Raw genomic sequence first — 20,114 nt, forward strand, 5'->3', positions numbered from 1 at the left:
CCGATTCTTCGATATTGGTCAGTTGAGTTATCAGCTCCTTTAATTTATTCTTGCTTTGAGTTGCGCTACCTTTTCACCGTTGTTCATCCGGAGATCTATTAGCTGAGTCCGGAGGATGTCGCGCTTTGCTAATTTCGCTTCTGAGGTGCCTTCGTGGAGCTCTAGGAATTTTTCCCAGAGGTCTTTAGCGGAGTCATAGCTTCTGATTCGACTTACCTCCTGGGGCGGCAAGATGCTGAGCAGATGGAACTCTACCTTTCCGTTGGCCACGAAATTGGCTTGCTCTTTCTTGGTCCATTGATATTCTTCCTTATCTTTTGAGACTGCAAAACCATACTTCATTGTTAATAAAATATCAAAATTCATTTTAAAAAATACCTCCATTCGGCGTCTCCATGTCGCGAAGTCATAGTCGAACTTTGGGGGATGAATACTTGTTCAGTTGTTCCGGCCATTGTCTTGATCTTTGTTGCTTCAGACGGCAGTTAGTCCTTCCGAGACGGTCTGACTCTGATACCACCTGTTGGTGCAGCGGGACTGGCAAGAAGGGAGAGGTGAATTGCCTACAAAAAGAAAATACCCTCCTCGTACTTTCAACTCAAAAATTAGCAACAATAAAAATTACAGAAAGGAAAGAAAAGGAACTCAGCAATTGACTTGGTTACAACCAAGAAGGTTGTTAATCTAAGGCGGTTGAACGACGCACTAAAAGTCTCCTTCTCTGAAGATGGAGAAGCCTTTTACATACTAAGAAAGCTCTAAAAGTTGTTAGGAATTGAGTACAGAGTTGATTAAATAATTCCTAGGTTGAGGGGCTTTTATATAGCTCCTGAAAATTCTACCTCGAGTCTTGAGGACACCTTCAAAGGGGGTAGAGGGCGCCTCCAGCCAAGGCATTGGATACAACTTTATCCAGATTCGAAACGGTCAAGTTGACCCAGTTGAAGGCGCCTCCAAGGACATTGAGGGTGCCTCCAAGGTTGTTGAGGGCGCCCTCAATGCCATTGAGGGCATCTTCATCAGCTTGATGTTGGAGGCGCCTCCAACGACTGTTGAGGGTGCCTCCAGCTATCTTTCTAGTTTCTTTTTCTTCTTCTTTTTAGTTTCTGAAGTTCCGATTATTTGGGTGATTGCGGCCAACCAAAATAGGGCTCACCCGAACCCAATTTCTGGCATTCTCCTCGAGCAGGCTTCCGTCTCACCTTCTCATCCCTCGAACGCCGCGCATGTTCTTCTCATCCACCAAAGTACTCTTCCGCAGCTCTTTCGTCCTTCCGATGCACCGAGCCCGTCGGCTCCCTTCTCGTGCCATCCTTCTCGCTAGCTGTGTCTTCTGCTCGACTTCCTGTGCTTCTAAGCTTCTGCACACTTAGACACAGGGATCAAAAATCAAACAGGACCTAACCTAACTTGATTAATCACATCAAAATAACTACGGGGTTCTACACCCCCAAGCGGATAAAGGTCGTATATCTTGAATCAGATCGACGTTTATGAGGCACTTCGGATGAATCGAGGCACCCCCAATGCAGTTTAAAAGGAGTGCTTGAACAATGCTTTGAATATCAATTCAACTATAAGTTTCAAGTCATTTTTGCTGCGCTGACTCCTTGTAATTGCTGTGTTGCAAATCTACCACTTTGATTCTACACTCGAGCAAGTTTCTACGACAAGAACGATAACTACATCGAGCTACAAGTGTTGGTAACAATTTAAAGTTAAATTGTTAATTACTGTTATATATACTTAAGAAATTTAAGTTGTTATACTTTCCTTACTTTTATATTTGACCTCTCTGCCCCAAGGTTCTTCAAGAGAGATTTTAATAGATTACCCAATCGAAACGGTCCAAGCCTTGGAGTAATAGTCGTTGGACTACGAACCAAGTAAAAACAAATGTGTCCTTACTTTCCGTTGTACTCTTTTTATTTTGTTTTTCCACAGCATTCGTATTTACAAAAAGTTTTAAAAAGATAAAAAGAAAAGAAAAATTTTAAAAACGAGATTCACCCTCTCTCTCAGTTGTTTCGATCCTACACCATGTCATTCTGAATTCTTTAGGTCCATAAAAAATTTTGACTGAAATCGATTAATGGACCTAGAAAGCTCGAAATTAATATAGAATTAGGTCTTATATATTCGTCTATATTTTTTAATTATATTTATATATTCAAACATCATTTTTATACATCATATTAAAAATATTAATTTTTAAATACAAATCAAATTTTTTAATCAATTGCTATGATCAGGATATTACTATACTGATAAATACTATCTGAATCGATTGTTATAGTATAATAAATATGATGAAATTGAGTATATAATTTGATAATTTTAAAATTTATCTATATAATTTGGATATTCTATAACTTTGGACTATATGATTTAGTAATTTATAAGATAATCAATATTTTTAAAGAAATCGACTAAATTAAAATTTTAAATTAATTTTATTCGATGATTATTTTAATTAAATTGTTTTTTTAAAAAAGGAAAAACAAATGATTTGATGACTTTTTAATGGGTAACTTTGCATGTACTCTCTATTGGGAAACAAAACTTTGCATGTAGTCCCTAGTGGTAAAAATTTTTATTTTCACTCCCTAGTCAAAACACATTACCTAATTGCCCATGATACTTTTAGGTATAAAAAATCTAAAAATCAGTATTATTCCTCTTAAATTCAGTACATTAAATTAGAATCTAGTATATTTTCTATCACATTGAGTACGATTCTTTTTTCACCTTAATTGGATGAAAACTATACTAGATTTTTTTTAAATGGTACTCAATTTGATGAAAAATTTGTTGGTTAGTCCTAAGAAAATTGTACCGGTTCCACTGTACAAATTTTTTTTTACAAGTGTCGAACCTTTCCTTAAATAACCTATTGTTTTCTTTAAAAATTAAATTAGGAATCGCAGACGGAACTTAACATCATTGATTCCAAATTTAACTTATCTGTTCTTAATGGTTTAGATTTGAATCGCAAGCGGAACTTAACACTATTGATTCAAATCTACCTAAGTTATTAATTCCATAAATATTAATTTCCAAAATTGGCTTTTAGGACTGCATGGCGAGGCACATGACTTTCTTGGATATGGGAGCAACCACCACCGCCTAGGCAAAGCCTTTTAAGGAAAGCTAATATTTATTTCCTTAAATAACTCTAGGTTAACCAAAAAGAACAATCGAATCACAAATTCGAAAAAGAAGAAAACACAAACTCGAAAAAAAAAACTATTTCGAAAACTCTAGAATCATATGCCTCTTGTGTTTGGTATTTCCAAAAATAACTATACAAAGAAAACTAATATGATGCGGAAAACAATTACTAGTTATACCTTTTTCCTTAAAATAGACACAATATTTATTCTTTAAATAGTTTAGAAACTAAAATAAATTTCTTTCTAAACTTGGTACTTAAAAGCAATTTCTTAAAATCCATGTTTTATTCCTATCAAAGGATAAACATCTCCCACTGCAACAACTGCTACTTTTACAGCAGTGCCCATGTGGACGGTGATTTATATAGTTGTCGGATTTTCTAGAACCCCTGCAATAAATTGCAGACATAATCAGTGGTTCCTGTATCTACACACCAGGTACCGGTAGATAACACCACTAAATATGTTTCAACAACTAATAAAATACACCGTTATTGTTCTCAGTTCTGAGAGGACAGTCTACCTTAATGTAAGTTTTCCAATCATTACAATTGGGACTACTAAGTTTATTCTATAGTATAACAACGAAGGGATTGACTAACATTTGAAATCCTAAGAATCAAAAAAATATTTGGTTAAGACCAATATCTCAAAATCCCCGTAAATTTTGTATGCCACGTTAGTGTGGATGTATACAAATTCTAAAAAGAGATTTCATCTATTAATTTTATTATTTTGTCAACCTATGACAAATAAAATTAATAGTTGGTCTATCTTTGATCAAATATTTGGTCAAGACTTTAAATTTAAAATAATATTGATTCCTCAAACAATACTATTTAAATTTACCAACACCTCAAAACACCGTGAGTTTTGCATGCCACGTTAGTGTGGACGTATACAAAATCAACATTTGTAAGAGAAGGGTTTTACCCATTGACTATCTTGTCAATATAACTTTTTGACAAATAAGATTACCTCAAACACCATGAATCTTGTATGCCACGTTAGTGTGGACGTATACAAATTCAAACATTTGTAAGAGGGGTTTATTAATTTTATTATCTTGCCAATTTAGTTTTATGACAAATCAATAGTTGGTTTCCCTTTGGTCACACAAGTGATAGTAATGACTCCATTGGGGAGGATACTATTAAATGTGTCTAAGTGTATACCATTACTTGATACTAAGTCCATTAAATAGAATTATGCCCCTTCAGTTGGAGAAGATCACACACATCCTAAATAACTTCCTATAACCATCCATTAAGGAAGTTTGATCTAGTGATCCGCAAACAAACTCATCCGTTGTGGAGGGAGGCACTCAGAGCCAACACACAAGCTTGTTGCATCACTTACAAACCAGTAATGGAGACCGTGGGATTAATATACTAATCCCTCTCCCACTTAGTTATTTAAGGTGAGGAATTTTAACCTAATACTAGCATATAACACATGCATACACACACATCACAGTAAATAAAAGCAATAAACATGAAAATTAATTTTCCAACTATTATGACATTTTCATCACTGTCCTTCGTGTGCTCCAACCCTAGCTGCTGCTATCTTTAGCCACTGCCATCGGGTCGAGTCGTCGCATCAATCTTGCTTCTTATTCCGCTGCGCCTCTAGTGCTCCATAAGTACCACGCCTTGCAAGCATCCAATTCGCGACAAATATAGAATTTTACATACATCGTTCCTATATTCCATAAAGGAATGTACATATATTCTAGATCGAACAAAAAATGTAAAATCCTAATAACTAATACAGCTCCTGCTGTATTTAATTTTACAATCATGCACACACAATTAAATACCCTTGACATGTCCAAGGGTCAAATCACACACAATAAAAAAATATGTCATAATAGTTGGAGCCTGCAACCACAAAGTTAGCACATCCTACTATTATCCTGTCTAAATTATGTATGACATGTGCATAACCTAATTTGAAAACCAAGCACACAGAGGCAAACCCTAGCTCTGATACCAATTGTTAGTTAGTCCTAAGAAAATCGTATCGGTTCCACTGTACAAAATTTTTTTGTACAAGTGTCAAACCTTTCCTTAAATAACCTATTATGTTCTTTAAAAATTAAATTAGGAATCGCAGACGGAACTTAACATCATTGATTCCAAATTTAACTTATCTGTTCTTAATGGTTTAGATTTGAATTGCAAGCGGAACTTAACACTATTGATTCAAATCTACCTAAGTTATTAATTTCATAAATATTAATTTCTAAAATTGGCTTCCAGGACTGCATGGCGAGGCACATGATCTTCTTGGATATGAGAGCAACCACCACCGCCTAGGCAAAGCCTTTTAAGGAAAACTAATATTTATTTCCTTAAATAACTCTAGGTTAACCAAAAAGAACAATCGAAACACAAATTCGAAAAAGAAGAAAACACAAACTCGAAAAACTATTTCGAAAACTCTAGAATCATATGCCTCTTGTGTTTCGTATTTCCAAAAATAACAATACAAAGAAAACTAGTATGATGCGGAAAATAAATACTAGTTATACCTTTATTTGTAAGCAAAAATAACCTCTTGATCTTCTACCGTATTCCTCTTCTAATCTCGGACGTTGTGTGGGCAACGATCTACCGAGATGAGAATCCACCTAAGCCACCTTCATCTCCAAGCAAGATTCGGCCACCACAATAGCTCCATGAAAGAATGAGGTTCGACCACCACCAAGCTCCAAGGGATGCTTCCTTTCTCTCCTTCTTCTCCAAGCTCGAATCCGGCCACCTTCAAGCTCCATGAGATGATATGGTTCGGCCAATGAAGAAGAAAGAAAAGGAAGAAGAGAGAACTTCTATGGCCGGCCACACCAAGGAAAAGAGGGAGAGAAAAAGAATAGAATCGTTAGCCATGAAGTCACCTCTACCCCCTCTTTTATAATCCTTAGTATTGGCAAATAAGGAAATTTTAATAAAAACTTCCTTAATTCTTTTGCCATGAAAAGGAAAATTTATTTTAATTAAAAAAAAATTTCCTTTTCATTATTTCAATGGCCGGCCACCTACATAATCCTCAACAAGGAAAGTTTTAATCAAGAATTAAAACTTCCTAATTTGTTTCCGGACATTTTAAAATAAAAATTTCTCTAACAATTTATTCCTTCATGATAGTTTATAAAAAGGAAATTTTATAAATTAAAATCTTTCTTTTAAATATGTGGATAAAAAGAAAGTTATCTCTAAAAAATTAAAATCTCTTTCAATTTACAAATAAGGAAAGATATCAAATCTTTTCTTAATCTTTTGTAGAAACTTATAAAAGAAAATATTTAATTTTTAAACTTCTCTTTTAAATTATGATCATGGTTAAAAAGGAAAGTTTTTCTTAAAAATAAAATCTCCTTTCAATATACAAATAAGGAAAGATTTCAAATCTTTTCTTAATCTTTTGTAGAAAGCTTTAAAAGGAAAGATTTAATTTTTAAACTCTCTTTTAAAACCATTATATCAACATAAAAAATAATTTTAATAAAAAATCCTTTTTAATATTCTAGTGGCCGGCCACCTAAGCTTGGGACCCAAGCTTTGGCCGACCACCAACTTGGCTCATCCACTTGGTCTTGGCCGACCCTAGCTTGGGTTCCAAGCTAGCTTGGCCGGCCCCATTAGGATGGGTAAGAAGGTGTGTATGTGGTGGGTATAAATCTCTATATACAAGAGGCTACGATAGGGACCGAGAGGAGGAATTGGTTTTTGTCTCCCGATGAAATTAAGCATCCCGTGTTCACCCCGAATACATAACTTAATTTCATCAATAATAATTCATTTCACTAAAGAACTATTATTGAACTACCGCACCAATCCCAAATTACATTTTGGGCTCCTTATTATGAGTGTGTTTGTTTCCCTGTGTTTAAGATGCCGAATGTCCACTAATTAAATGAGTTACTGACAACTCACTTAATTAATATCTTAGTACAAGAGTAGTACCACTCAACCTTATCGTCATGTCGGACTAAGTCCACCTGCAGGGTTTAACATGACAATCCTTATGAGCTCCTCTTGGGGACATTATCAACCTAGATCACTAGGACACAGTTTCCTTCTATAATTAATAACACACACTATAAGTGATATCATTTCCCAACTTATCGGGCTTATTGATTTATCAAACTAAATCTCACCCATTGATAAATTAAAGAAATAAATATCAAATATATGTGCTTGTTATTATATTAGGATTAAGAGCACACACTTCCATAATAACTGAGGTCTTTGTTACTTTATAAAGTCAGTATAAAAGAAACAACCTCTAATGGTCCTACTCAATACACTCTAAGTGTACTAGTGTAATTATATAGTTAAGATAAACTAATACCTAATTACACTACGACCTTCCAATGGTTTGTTCATTTCCATCTTGGTCGTGAGCTACTGTTTATAATTTATAAGGTACTGATAACATGATCCTCTGTGTATGACACCACACACCATGTTATCTATAATATAAATTAATTGAACATCTACATTTGGTATATATAAATGTAGACACTTGACCAATGTGATTCTTATTTCTAAATAAATGTTTATACCAAAAGCTAGACTTTTAGTATACATCCTAACAAAATTTACTATATTTTCTTTAAATGATAAATGGTGCTAAATTTTTAAATAATTATATTAAGCAGGAAAAAAGTCGTGCTCAATTTAATAAAAAATATACTCAATTTTAGTTTAATGTGATGAATTTAATAAGAATTATACTCATTTTTAGACTATTTGTACCGAAAAAATATCAGGATTAATTTTGATAGAAAATATATTCAATTCTAATATAAAGTACTGAGTTCTAGTTATAAAGTATTGAATTTAACCAGAATTATACTCGTTTTTAAACTTTTTATACCTAAAACATGTTAGGGGTAATTTAGGTAACAAAATTTATATAAGGGAGTTGAAACAAATAATACTTTACATACATGAAGTGGAAATAAATTTTTTTATGATTAGAGACTGCATATAAAGTTGTGATTGTGATTAGGAATTTTTCTCTTTTTAATGTATATTTTTGATTTCGCCAGAACTAATTCACCGCACGGCCGCCTCAACTAAAGAGTGAAGCCTCATGGCTGTTTCCCTATATTCAAACTCGAAACCCTTCTGATCTCGCTTCGATGGAGATCCAATCGAATGGCGAAGAGGGATCCAGCATAGGGTTTAGGGGTTGGATTGCCTGTCGCCGAAGGTTCAAACCTGACGATTCCTTCTTCGCTGCTGGAAATATCGAACGCGAACTCCTAGCCAAGCAAGTAAACCTTTCTATCTTTCATCGACTACATTTGTATTTCTATTCTGCGTGCCGCTTCCACTCCGTCGATCTGTACAAGAACTTTTTTAAAGAGGACTTTTGTTGGGTATTAAAGGAATCAGTTTGATTGATTTGATCTGACCGAGTATTTATGCTGGTAACAGTTAGAGTTTGAGATTCCCAATCCCTATGACTGGTCACTTGACACTGTTCAGATTGATGCTACTTCATTTTCCAATATAAGCATCTTACCCAGAGTTAGGTTAATTCACCATGTTGTTCTTTGCATTTACCTTTTTCCACACCTGAAAAGAAATTCCAGAAATGTTGATTGATACATAACCGTTTGAGAAAAATCCTTTTAGAAAGAACTAAGGAAAACATATCATTAGCTTTGATTAAAAATTTTAATGCTTGAGAACAAATATAAACTTGGAATTTTCATATTGGTACCCCACTTCATCCTTGACTTGGATGAACGTGGTAGTCATTAGTCAAGCTATAATTAGTAGAGATCATCAGCTTAGCTACTTCTTGAGTAGGCAATAGTTTAAAACATATACATTATCAACTGTAGTCCTATACTGGAACAGAATCTGCCACATGTCTCCATATTTGGCTTAAAATAGCAGAGGCTTAAAATAGCAGAGACTAATATGTTGCTCTGATCCAATATTATTAGATTTAAAATAGTGCTACTTAATTAGATCCATCTTAAACTGATAGTTCTATACTGGAACAGTATCTGCCACATGCTACTCCTTATTGTAGGAGTCTTGCTTTATGAGTTTAACTACAGTTTTAGTTATGTAGTTCCACACACACAGTTTCTCCACTTGGAAGTTGATGTCCAGTGCTGTATTTTCAAGATTCAGGCTGAGGTCACACTAACCAACTTTAAACTAAAGAGTCTGTAGGATTTATATATAGTATATAAATATAGAAGACTAACAGTGATCACTCAGGGTAATCTAGTGTAAGTTATGGTATTTTAGGAGTCCCACTCTATGAGAATGTATACTTAGAGTTGTGTGGTTCCACACATTCAGTTACTCTTAGAGATTTAGGGTTGTTGTCCAGTTGCTGTATTTTCAATGTTCTAGATTGAGTTTGCACTAGCCCACCCTTTGATAATAAGAAAGCCTTTGACAACAGTATCATTTTTATACCTTGCATATGTTACAGTTTGTGCTTGCATATTTAATTATTCTCATCCATGATTTAAGATGCGACTGTTATCACTTCCTATATTTCATGTTCATTCTGAATGTATACTGTCAGATGGAAATTGGAAATAGATCTATCTTTTATATGTAGTTACACATGTTTGCCTCTTGCTTTTGTTATCCTTTAGGTAGCACTAGATCTAACTGAAGATGAAAGATATCAGCTTCAGAAAATGGAAATTGCTGAAGCCCAGTATGCTTTCTCTCCTTACAACTCTTCTACATTGTTCATGGATGTTATAAAATCCTTTTTGCTGATATTGTTATATGATTCTTCTCTGGAATCTTATTTTGGAGGCCCACTATTTTTCAGTGCTCATCATATAAACATAGATGCTGCCATTTAGCTAATTACATTTTTTTTCCTGCAAGATAAGTGAAAGGAGGGAAACATATTAATTTTTTACCTAATACCTTGGAACTAAATTCCTCAACCAAACCAATTGGAGTATTCATTAGTGAACATTATTACTACTGTTCATTATGTTAATTTCTGTTTGTTTTGGAAAATCCTTTTTCAGCTGTTTTTTTGTCTACTGTTATCCAAGATATCCATGCCATTGTTTTAGCTGACACAAAGAATAAAGTTCCATGTTCATAAATACTTTTATTGCGCTGATAGAATTCCTGAGTATCTGTATGCTTATTGTGAGCTTAAAGGTTGTTACCATATTGTCAATTCAGATTATGGTAGTATTGCTGATACTTTGAATAGGTGCTAAAAACCAACTTTGGTAATTTCACACATAAAATCAGTCTCATGGTTCCATAATAGAATTGTCAAAGGAATTAGTTTGTCATCTAAAGCCAGCACATTATTATATGCTTTAGCTGCCAACAAATTACCATTTAAAGCCATCATATTATATGCATTAGGTGACCGTTTAAAGTTAGTACATTATATGCATTAGGTGACCTTAGTACATTATATGCATTAGCTGGTCATTTAAAGCTAGTAGATTTTATGCATTAACTGGCCATGTAAAGCCAGCAAGTTATATACATTAGCTGGCCATTTAAATCCAACAAATTACATGCACTATACAACTTTTTAGATTGCAAATCTATTATTTGTATACTTTTTAGATTATTAATTAGGATATACTAGTTGTAGACTATCTTTTGCACATTTGTATACGATAGATTAGCTATTTTAATGGCTAAAAACCAGCTTGTACGATGGGGATATCAGGAGAATTCTCCTAAACATTTTTTTTCTCAAAGCTCTTTAAGATTTTAATTTTTTTTTCCTCCTCAAAGCTCTTTAAATTTTTTCATGATATTAGAGCCTCAATTCCTCAATTCTGAATTCTCATGCATCTCATGTTCTAAATTTTTAATGATATTAGAGCCTCAATTCTTAATTCTCATGTATCTCTTGTTCTCAAGTGAAGCTCAACCCTAGTCTTACTTTTCCTTCATCAAGTTCTCTTGGCATCATGTCTTTAGATAAGTATGATGCTTTCTTGATTCGCTTTAATAGCATAACTACTCAGCATAGACATTCCATATTATGGGGCCATGTTGATGGCAGCAACTGATGAGTGAGAGGTCAAGGATGCTCAAATCATGGTATGTATTTTTGGATTTGTGGAACCCAACATCATCTTGAACCTTCGACCTCTTAAGACTGTAGAAGCAATGTGGAATTATCTAAAGAAACTCTACATTTAACACAACATTACTCATTGATTCCAGCTCTAACATGAACTAGCTATTCTCAGGGAAATCTCTTTGATTTTTATTCTAGCTTCATGAATCTGGGGGTTGAGCATAGTGATGCACTCTATGTTACTTAACGGAAATTGAAAATTATATTAACTCAAAACTTATCTAATAAAGTGACATGCTGGCCCCTTTTTATAAATTGATATTACGACTTACTCTTTATAAATTGACTTATTCAATAAAAATTTGACGTTTTTATATCCCATAATTTATGGAATCATAAGCTCATAATTTATGAAATATTTTTTGCCTAAATTTTAGGTATATACATGATTATAAAACCATGATTTCCCACACTCTCTTAAGCTGGTGAATAGATGTTTATTATTCATAACTTGGATACAATACTTTGAAATACATAGCTACTTCCTTTATCAACTTGCTCTCAAGTTTCTCCTTAATGAAGTGTGCTTCGTTCGATCATATTTACCAGATTATGAGCTATGCTATTTGCAACTTATTATCATAATAAATTCTCATTATACCATCCCACATGATCCCCAAGTCTTCTATGAAGATCTTCAAGTAAAGTACTTCACACACCTTGTATTATTGCTCGGAATTCTACCTAGACTGTACTACCACATCTTGTTACTTGCTTCTCCACTTCATGAAGTTACTGCTAAAAAAGGTTTAATATCTGATGGTTAACTTCCTGTCAACCACTAACCTAGCATAACGAGTATACGTGTAGGTCTCTAGGATCGAACTTCCATTTTTATTTCAAAATAGTATATCCTTTTCTTTCCTTGATGTTCCTTTTAGATACTAAAATACTTGCATGCAAATATGCTACCTTTGGTTTATTCATGAATTGACTAATTACGCTTTTTGTGTATGTTATGTTTGCATGTGTATGAGACAACAAATAAGTTTCCTTCCACACATTGATATATTCCCTCATATACTACAATATTTTCTTCTATCATTCCAAGTCTTGGATTTGGGTCTATTGAAGAGTACTTGCTAGCTTGCATATTGAATTGTTTGTTTCTTTAAGGAGATCTGCAATATATTTTTGTTAGGAGATAACATTGCCTTGATTAGTGTAAGCCACCTCAGTCACAGGAAAGTATTTCAAGCTTCTTGATACTTTGATTTTAAACTTGTTCGCTAAACATTGACTTAGAAGTCGTCTCTCTTTATAAAAAATTTGTGTCACTATTATATCAGCAACATACATTAAGAGTATTGTTGTGATTTCCCCTGAAGAAGAGTGTTTAATAAACAATGTATGATTTCTTGGTTTCGTCGATACCCCATGACAATTATAGCCATGGAATAAAATGCTGAGCCATGTCGATCGGCATAGGCGGAATTTACTGTTTTATCCGCCGATCGATAACAAAATCAATTGGCTTTGGAGTCACGAGGCCACTATGACCTTGTAGCGACCTCATTGTAGCCTCCGCGAGATCGTTGAGGCTAGATTTTGGCAGCCAGGCCTAGCCATAGCCTTGCTGCGGCAAACCGCTGTGGCTGGCCATTTTTTCCTTTTCCTTTCTTCTTTTTCTCCCTATTTCCAATATTTAAATTTTTACATAGTTAATTTGAATTCCTTTCTCTCTGTTAATTTTTTTCTCTCTTTCATCCATTGATTTTTTCCCCTCCATTGTTAATTTTTTTTCCTTCATCTATCCAAGGGTAAATAGAGAGAAAAAACCTCTTATCCTCTTTAAGGATGGTTAATTTTTTTCCTACCTTCATCCGTCCATGAGGTAAATAGAGAAAAAAAATCTTTTAAAGGATGATTATTTTTTTCCTCCATCCGTTCATGAGATAAACAAAGAGAAAAAAAGACCTCTCTAAAATGCAGGAGACCTATTTTTAGAAAAAATAAAAAATTAAATATAATATAATTTCTAACATTTTAAATTATATTACTACTGTAGAATTAAATTATTATATATATAAATTTGGTTTAATTTTAGATTGATCAAAATAAATTCAAATTAAATTCAGTTTAAACCTATTTGATTCTTCCATGTTTTCTTGGTGGACCTTGGATTTCAGCTAACCATAAATCGATTTTTACTCAGTAAGCATAAAATATTTCATGAGATAAAATCAAAAATTGAACTCAACATTCAACATTTCGAAACTGTCTCATAGCAATCATCTATAGCAATCAAATATTAATAAAATTATCTTTTTAATTAATATATTTTATATTTAAAAAAGTATTGAAATTGTATTGACACGACATGATACGATATACTTACGGTGATTACTTAAGTCCATATAAGGCTTTCTTCAATTTATATAGTACGAGCATCCAAATTAATATCCTGATGGGACTTCCATATAAATTCTCTAGTTCTCGGTGCAAAAATGCATTCTTGATAGTAAACTGTTGTAACTCTCAAGCTATAATTAGCTGCCAATGAGTAGAATTTTGACGGTATTCATTTTTGCAATAGATAATCAATCTCATAAGTTTGAGTACAACCCTTGGTTACTAGCCTTGCCTTATACCTCTCTATTAATCCATCTGCTCTATATTTCACTGTATAGGCCCATTTACACACCGTAGATTTCTTTCCTTCTAGCAACTTCACTAATTCCTATGTTTTGTTCTCTCTAATGCCTTTATTTCTTCATTCGTTGCTTGTTTCCGTTTCTCATTGGAAAATGCCTCAGATAAGGTGGTAGGGATTACAATGGCCTTTAGGTTAACCAAGAAGGCTTATGTGATGCTGAGAAATGTTAAAAAGATGGGAAGTTCACAAGAGTATATAAAGATGGTTTTGCTCACTCTCTAGTTCCTTTCTTTAATAGCAGTGTGAAGATTTAGGCCCTCATCACCTACATGAGATTCAGTTTCAACTTGTAATGAAGAATTAGAATTGTACCTCATTCTTATAATCTGGGTTGGATTCTTGCTCAACCTGTCATTAGCTCCAATGTATAAGTTCTGAGTTTATGTCAAATTCTGTGTCTGAGTCCATACCAAATCTTATATTTGAATCCATGTCAAATCTTGTGTATTTGAACTTGTGTCAAATCCTAAGGCGGAAGTATATGAAGATCCCAACTTTGTCAATTGAGAATGTGAGACTTGACAAGGCGTATTAAAGGAAGAAGATGACTGTCCTGAACCAATGCAATTCTGCGTTGTTATTGTGTATATGATGACTCATGCACTATCACTTCTTTTCTTTTTAAAAAATAAGGAGATAGGATTTGATTGGAATAATTTCTAGCATTATCTTTATCTATTCTAGACCTTTTGATGTTGACTCCAAATTGTTTTTTAATCATAGAACAAAAACTTTGGGAGGACATATGCCACCTTGCTTTCTTGAAATGTAATAAAGAAAATATTGTGCAGAATTTTATTTTCACAATTCAAGTCTTATTTGCTTTATGGTGCTGTGATAAGCTTTGTAATATGTCATCAATTATCAATTGCAGACTTGTATTTTGCCCTATTGCTGGTTGTGCTGCTCGATTGAATTTTCTAGAGGACTTCGAAGATCACTACCATACTCGTCATACTGCTTCGTGTTCAGTTTGCTCTAGAGTATTTCCTACATCACGGTTGCTAAATATACATGTCTCTGAAGCCCATGATTCCTTCTTCCAAGCCAAAGTTTCACGTGGTTTTCCAATGGTAAACTTCTTTCTAATAGTCTTTCTGTTATATTTATCATTTAGTAACCCCTGGATAGAAAGGAAAAAAACATCAAGCAGGTGTCCTTGGGATGCTACCATTGTCTTTTATCATCAATAATAATAAGCAACAATTTAAGATTAAGAAAATTGGTTATAGATTGATTATGGTCACTTTATTACTATATTTTTTTCTGTGTTGCTAAGAATTTCTCTCTTTGGCATCTCACATATCTTATTTTTGGCTTTATGGTTGTGCTTGGTCTCTATGTTATGAATCAATAACCAAAGGCATTATTAAATGACTCCTTATTTCAAACTGCTAACAGCTGATCATTTCTCATTCATAGAAGCTCCAATGCCATTTTTTTTAATTCTCCATTGTCCCTTGTATTAATGGATATAATTATTCGGTTGTTACCTTGGCAAATTCGTTTATTTTTCTATTTTCCAAATGGCAAATAAAGCTCCCATTAATAAAAAATTGTTACTGGCTCTTTAAATAAAAGACATCTATGGTTCTTAGATTTTTTTTTCTCAAATTAATGTGAATTTGGTTAAATTTGTAATTGTATACATATAATCTTTAGATCTTATGGCTGTCGAATCCCGTAGATTGGAATCACTGTGACCATTCATACATGATCATGATCAGGAACATGGAACCTCTTGAATTGTAAGTGTAGGTTAAGTATTTCCTTATTGACTTCACATGATCTAGCTGTATGACTTGGTATATTTTAACTAGAAATGGCAAATACAGCTCCCATTAATAAAAAGTCATTGCAGGTTCCTAAAATAAAAGACATCTGTGGTTCTTAATTTTTTTTTTCAAACTAATGTGGATTTGGTTAAATTTCTAATTGTATATATATAATCGATAAATCTTATGGCTGTAGAACCCATAGGAGGGAACTAGACCCATAGATTGGATTCACCATGTTCATTCATACATGATCGTGATCAGAAATATGGAACCTCTTGAATTGCATGCATGGCTGGGTTAAATTTTGTCTCTTGACTTCACATGGTCTAGCTGGTTATATTTCAACCCGAAATCTTTTGTTCTTTCTTAGAAAATACCTTCTCTTTGTGCAATTGCTTTTCTTTATCGGATGGCTTCCAGATGGTTCAATTGCTTTTTCTACTTGCTGGTGTGATGCCCTTTAAAGGTCATGAAGGTTGATTCATGCCCTAGCCTAGGTTAGTAGGGTCTCAAGTCTAAGCGCAAAGGGATTCTAGAGGGCCAATTTTTATACGTTAAAGTGCAATCACAAGTGGGCTAGATCTGTTAAAGCAAAACAAAAAAAAAAAATCCTTGAAAAATGTGAAGATAGTAAAAAAGGTGAGTTTACTTTAAAAATACAAATATAAAGCATTTATCTGTCTTCATTCTAGCCTTCTTTTCTCCTTTCCTTTCTGTGCATCATGTTGACTTACCAACAAATTCTTTATTTCACCTTTATCATTTGGTATTTGTACATGATTTAAGATGAAATTAGTTTGTATGCATTTTCCTACTTTCTTCTCTTTAAGTTGATGCTGAATTTTTTACTTCATGTCTCTTGAGTAAAATGACTAGAGGTAGTCTTTTCTCCTTTTTGCATCATGTCATCTTACCGACAAATTCTTTGTTTCACCTTTATCTTTTGGTATATTGTGCCTGATTTAAGATCAAATTAGCTATTGTATGTTTTTTCCTATTTCTTTCTTCTCTTTAAGTCAATACTGAATTTTTACTTCATCTCTCTTGAGTAAAATGACTAGAATTTAGTCTTTTCCCAATATTCTTTGCTGAGTAGATTTTGGTAATCACAATACATTTTTATTTGCAATAGTTTTATCAGTCTGTGTTGATTGCAATCTACAGGTTGTCTCTTTTCCATTATCCTTCGTCTTTCGAATAGGTGTTGAAACTTCTTTAGTCGGTCTTCTTTCCCTTCTGAAATTTCTTCTCTTTTTTGGAACCATATCAAACTTATTGTCATTGGGTCATCTTCTTGTTGTGATGAATTTGCTTGATGCTTCCGTTCCCATTTATGACTTTGTTTGAGATTAAGATGTTTGTGTGTGAACCAGTATGAATGCCTGGTCGACGGATGTGGAGTGAAGTTGAAGAGCTACAAGAGCAGACAACAACATCTGGTCGACAAACACAAATTTCCTACTTCATTTGAATTTTACAAGAAAGCTCGTCCTTCCAAACACCAGCGTCATAGATATCAGCGCAGGCATGCTAGCCATTCGAAGGAAGCATCAAAGGATACTGACATGGAGATCGATACAACAAAGTCGAAACGAGCTTCCCAAAAGTATCGACCCCGTAAGCTAACTAATACCAAGCAGAGGGAAACAGAAATGGAAGTCGAGGAGAGTGTGAATGATCTTATTGCTGCTGTATCAAAGCTGAGCACTTCTGACTCTTCCCCCTCAAGCATAAGCTTTGGCCATCGTCATGCTCGTGGCTTTGCATTTGTTCCACGGTCCATACGACAGGCTAATCGGAAACAAGTGTCTCAACCAGAAGCAAAGGAATAACATTAAGTTGCCAGAGTATTGATGGCTTGCCTGCTTTTCTTTCAAGTGCCACAAATTATTTCATCTTATAGATGTGAATCACGCTTGAGCAATTACTAACGCGAGCATCCTTCGCTTTAGTTACTGAAGACTTGTTAGCATTAGATTTCACGATCAAACTTGTAATTGCCACCATATATCTTGAATTCTACAAATTGAATCCGTAGGTGTTTTTGTTTGTTTGTTTATTTCAATCTAAAACCTTCTGTATTGCTAGTCTACAATTACATCTAAAAATTGATCCTTTGCATGGAGGAAATGAAGTATCAATTAATGATGAAATACAAGGAACAACGTCATCATCTACCATGCTTCAGGTAATGGTGCAGAGTCCTCCGTTTTTGCAGACATTTAAGAATTGAATTACAGTTTTGTTGAATTAACATATAATTTTTTTTCAATAGTCGGTTGATCTAAGAATATTGGGTTAATAATTCATCGGCATTTGATGATTGATAATTTTTTTTTTATAAGGTTAACTTTTAAAATACATATATTAGAGGTTCGGTTAGTATTAAGTTAAAAAAAAAGTATTAAGTTAAATTTTTTTTTTAGGTATATATATATATATATATATATATATATATATATATATATATATATATATATATATATTATCCTGCGTGCACAGTGCATGATTGTGCGCGTCGCGCAGGAAATCAGTAAATTTTTTTGTTTAATTTTTTTTTTTAAATTTTGAATTAAAAAAATCAATATTTCTATATATAAATCATTAATATATAAATATATCCCCTAAACACATTATAATATTTCATAAATATTTAAATATATTTTATTTTTAATTTTTTTTTTACTAAACACTATAACCCAATTGGGATGTCTAAACTCTAGAGGTAAAATCTTAAAAAAAAATAGTTTGAAAATTATAATCCAATTGGGATGCATGAACCCTAAAATAAAATCTTTAAAAATATTTTAATTAATTTTTTTAATTCAAATTTTTTTAAAAAATAATAATAAATAATGAATATCTATTATTTCGATTTTGAATTTTTTTAATTCAAAATTTTAAAAAAATTAAAAAGAAAAAAAAATACTGATTTCCTGCGCGACGCGCATAGTCGCGCACTGTGCACGTCGCACAGGATAACACACACACAGACATATATATATATATTTTAAGTTGTACTAATTTTATTTTATTTTTAGACTACGTTTGGTTGGGTGTAATGTAATAGAGCTTGTAATGTAATAAAATTTGTAATGTAATGTAATTCATCCGGATGTAGTTTAGGCCATGAGGGGAATTAAGGAGAGAGAAGGGGGCATTTTCGTCATTTTGGAGGATAAGACTTTAGGGTTTTTTGTGCTTATAAACACTGTTCACGGAAAAAGAAGGGGAGGGGGGGGGGGGGGGGGTGGGGTCGTTGGGAGCAGCCACCGCCAACCTGAGCAGGGACGGGGGCACCTTCTCCCCCTCTCGCTCCTCGCCAGCGCCGGTCACCACTCTTTTCCTCTCCTCCTCGCGATGCCGACCGCAACCCTCCTTCTTCTTTCTCCTCACGGCACCGCCCGACAGACCTGGTGGACGGCGACGAGGGGCACCACCATCGCTATCACCAACACGCGCCGCTGCCGCCAGTGCGCGCCACCACCCCCGACGGGCACTGCTTCCGCCTCCGGCGACTACAGCTGCCGCTTCCTGCGGCCACCATCAGCACGCGCCGTTGCCGCCAACGCGTGCCGCCGTCCCCTACAGGCACCGCCTTAGCCTCTTGAGGCCACCGCCACCACCATCGCAGCCGACTCCAGGGGCTGTCATTGTCGCCGACAGCGACTGTCGCCGCCTCCACCGACCCCAGCGCCCGATGCCACCTCCAGCTGCCGACTACACCTCCTACGACCACCACAGTCGTTCCCAGCGGGTGCCTCCGTTGTCACCCTCCAAGTAGTCGTCGTCCGAGGTATCAGGTATCGTACTATGCCTATATTCCGGCCTGCGAGCCGAGAGTGTGTTCGGCCTTCGTGCCACTGTTATATCCCGACCCGCTAGCCGAGGGAGTGTTCGGCCTTCGTGTCGCTGTTGTATGCCGGCTTGCGAGCCGAGGCTGTAGTCGGACCGTGCGTCCTCTTGCGGATCCATATCGCGCCCGACTTCGAGCCACCGAAGCCAGCTACTCGCCTGGTGGACATTTATCTACTATTCAGGTCACGACGACTTGATTAGCTCACCCACCTATCCCAGGGCGCCCCCCTGGGGCCAGGGTACGTCATCGCCTTCATATTGTATTTATTTCACTATTCCACTATTATTTGGTTGCTCATATATTTGTGGGATCGCCTCGAGCACCGGGGTACCAGAGACCGGGGCAACCCGGTCACTGGATACAGACACTATTGACCAGAAGACTTTGGACGACTTGGTCAACACAGGAGAGACAACTCATCAGTCGAGTCATGGGGATGCGGTCAACCTTTCAGACACGTCATTTCGGCAGGTCTGTCTTCTCAGCTTCCCGACAGGATCAAATTGGCGCCGTCTGTGGGAACA

The 20,114-nt window shown here is 35.0% G+C and overlaps 1 protein-coding gene across 1 annotated transcript; it reads left to right on the forward strand.

Moving 5' to 3' along the window:
- The first annotated feature begins 8,245 nt into the window (after positions 1 to 8,245).
- Positions 8,246 to 17,850, forward strand: LOC121974935 (zinc finger protein 511-like). The gene is made up of 4 exons (XM_042526227.1): positions 8,246 to 8,460; positions 9,814 to 9,878; positions 14,828 to 15,026; positions 17,105 to 17,850. The coding sequence occupies exons 1-4, from the start codon at positions 8,326 to 8,328 to the stop codon at positions 17,561 to 17,563; spliced, it is 858 nt and encodes a 285-aa protein (XP_042382161.1). The 5' UTR covers positions 8,246 to 8,325; the 3' UTR covers positions 17,564 to 17,850.
- The last annotated feature ends 2,264 nt before the right edge of the window (positions 17,851 to 20,114 follow it).

Source organism: Zingiber officinale, chromosome 4B (genome assembly GCF_018446385.1).
Source record: "Zingiber officinale cultivar Zhangliang chromosome 4B, Zo_v1.1, whole genome shotgun sequence".
NCBI classification, from domain to species: Eukaryota; Viridiplantae; Streptophyta; class Magnoliopsida; order Zingiberales; family Zingiberaceae; genus Zingiber; species Zingiber officinale.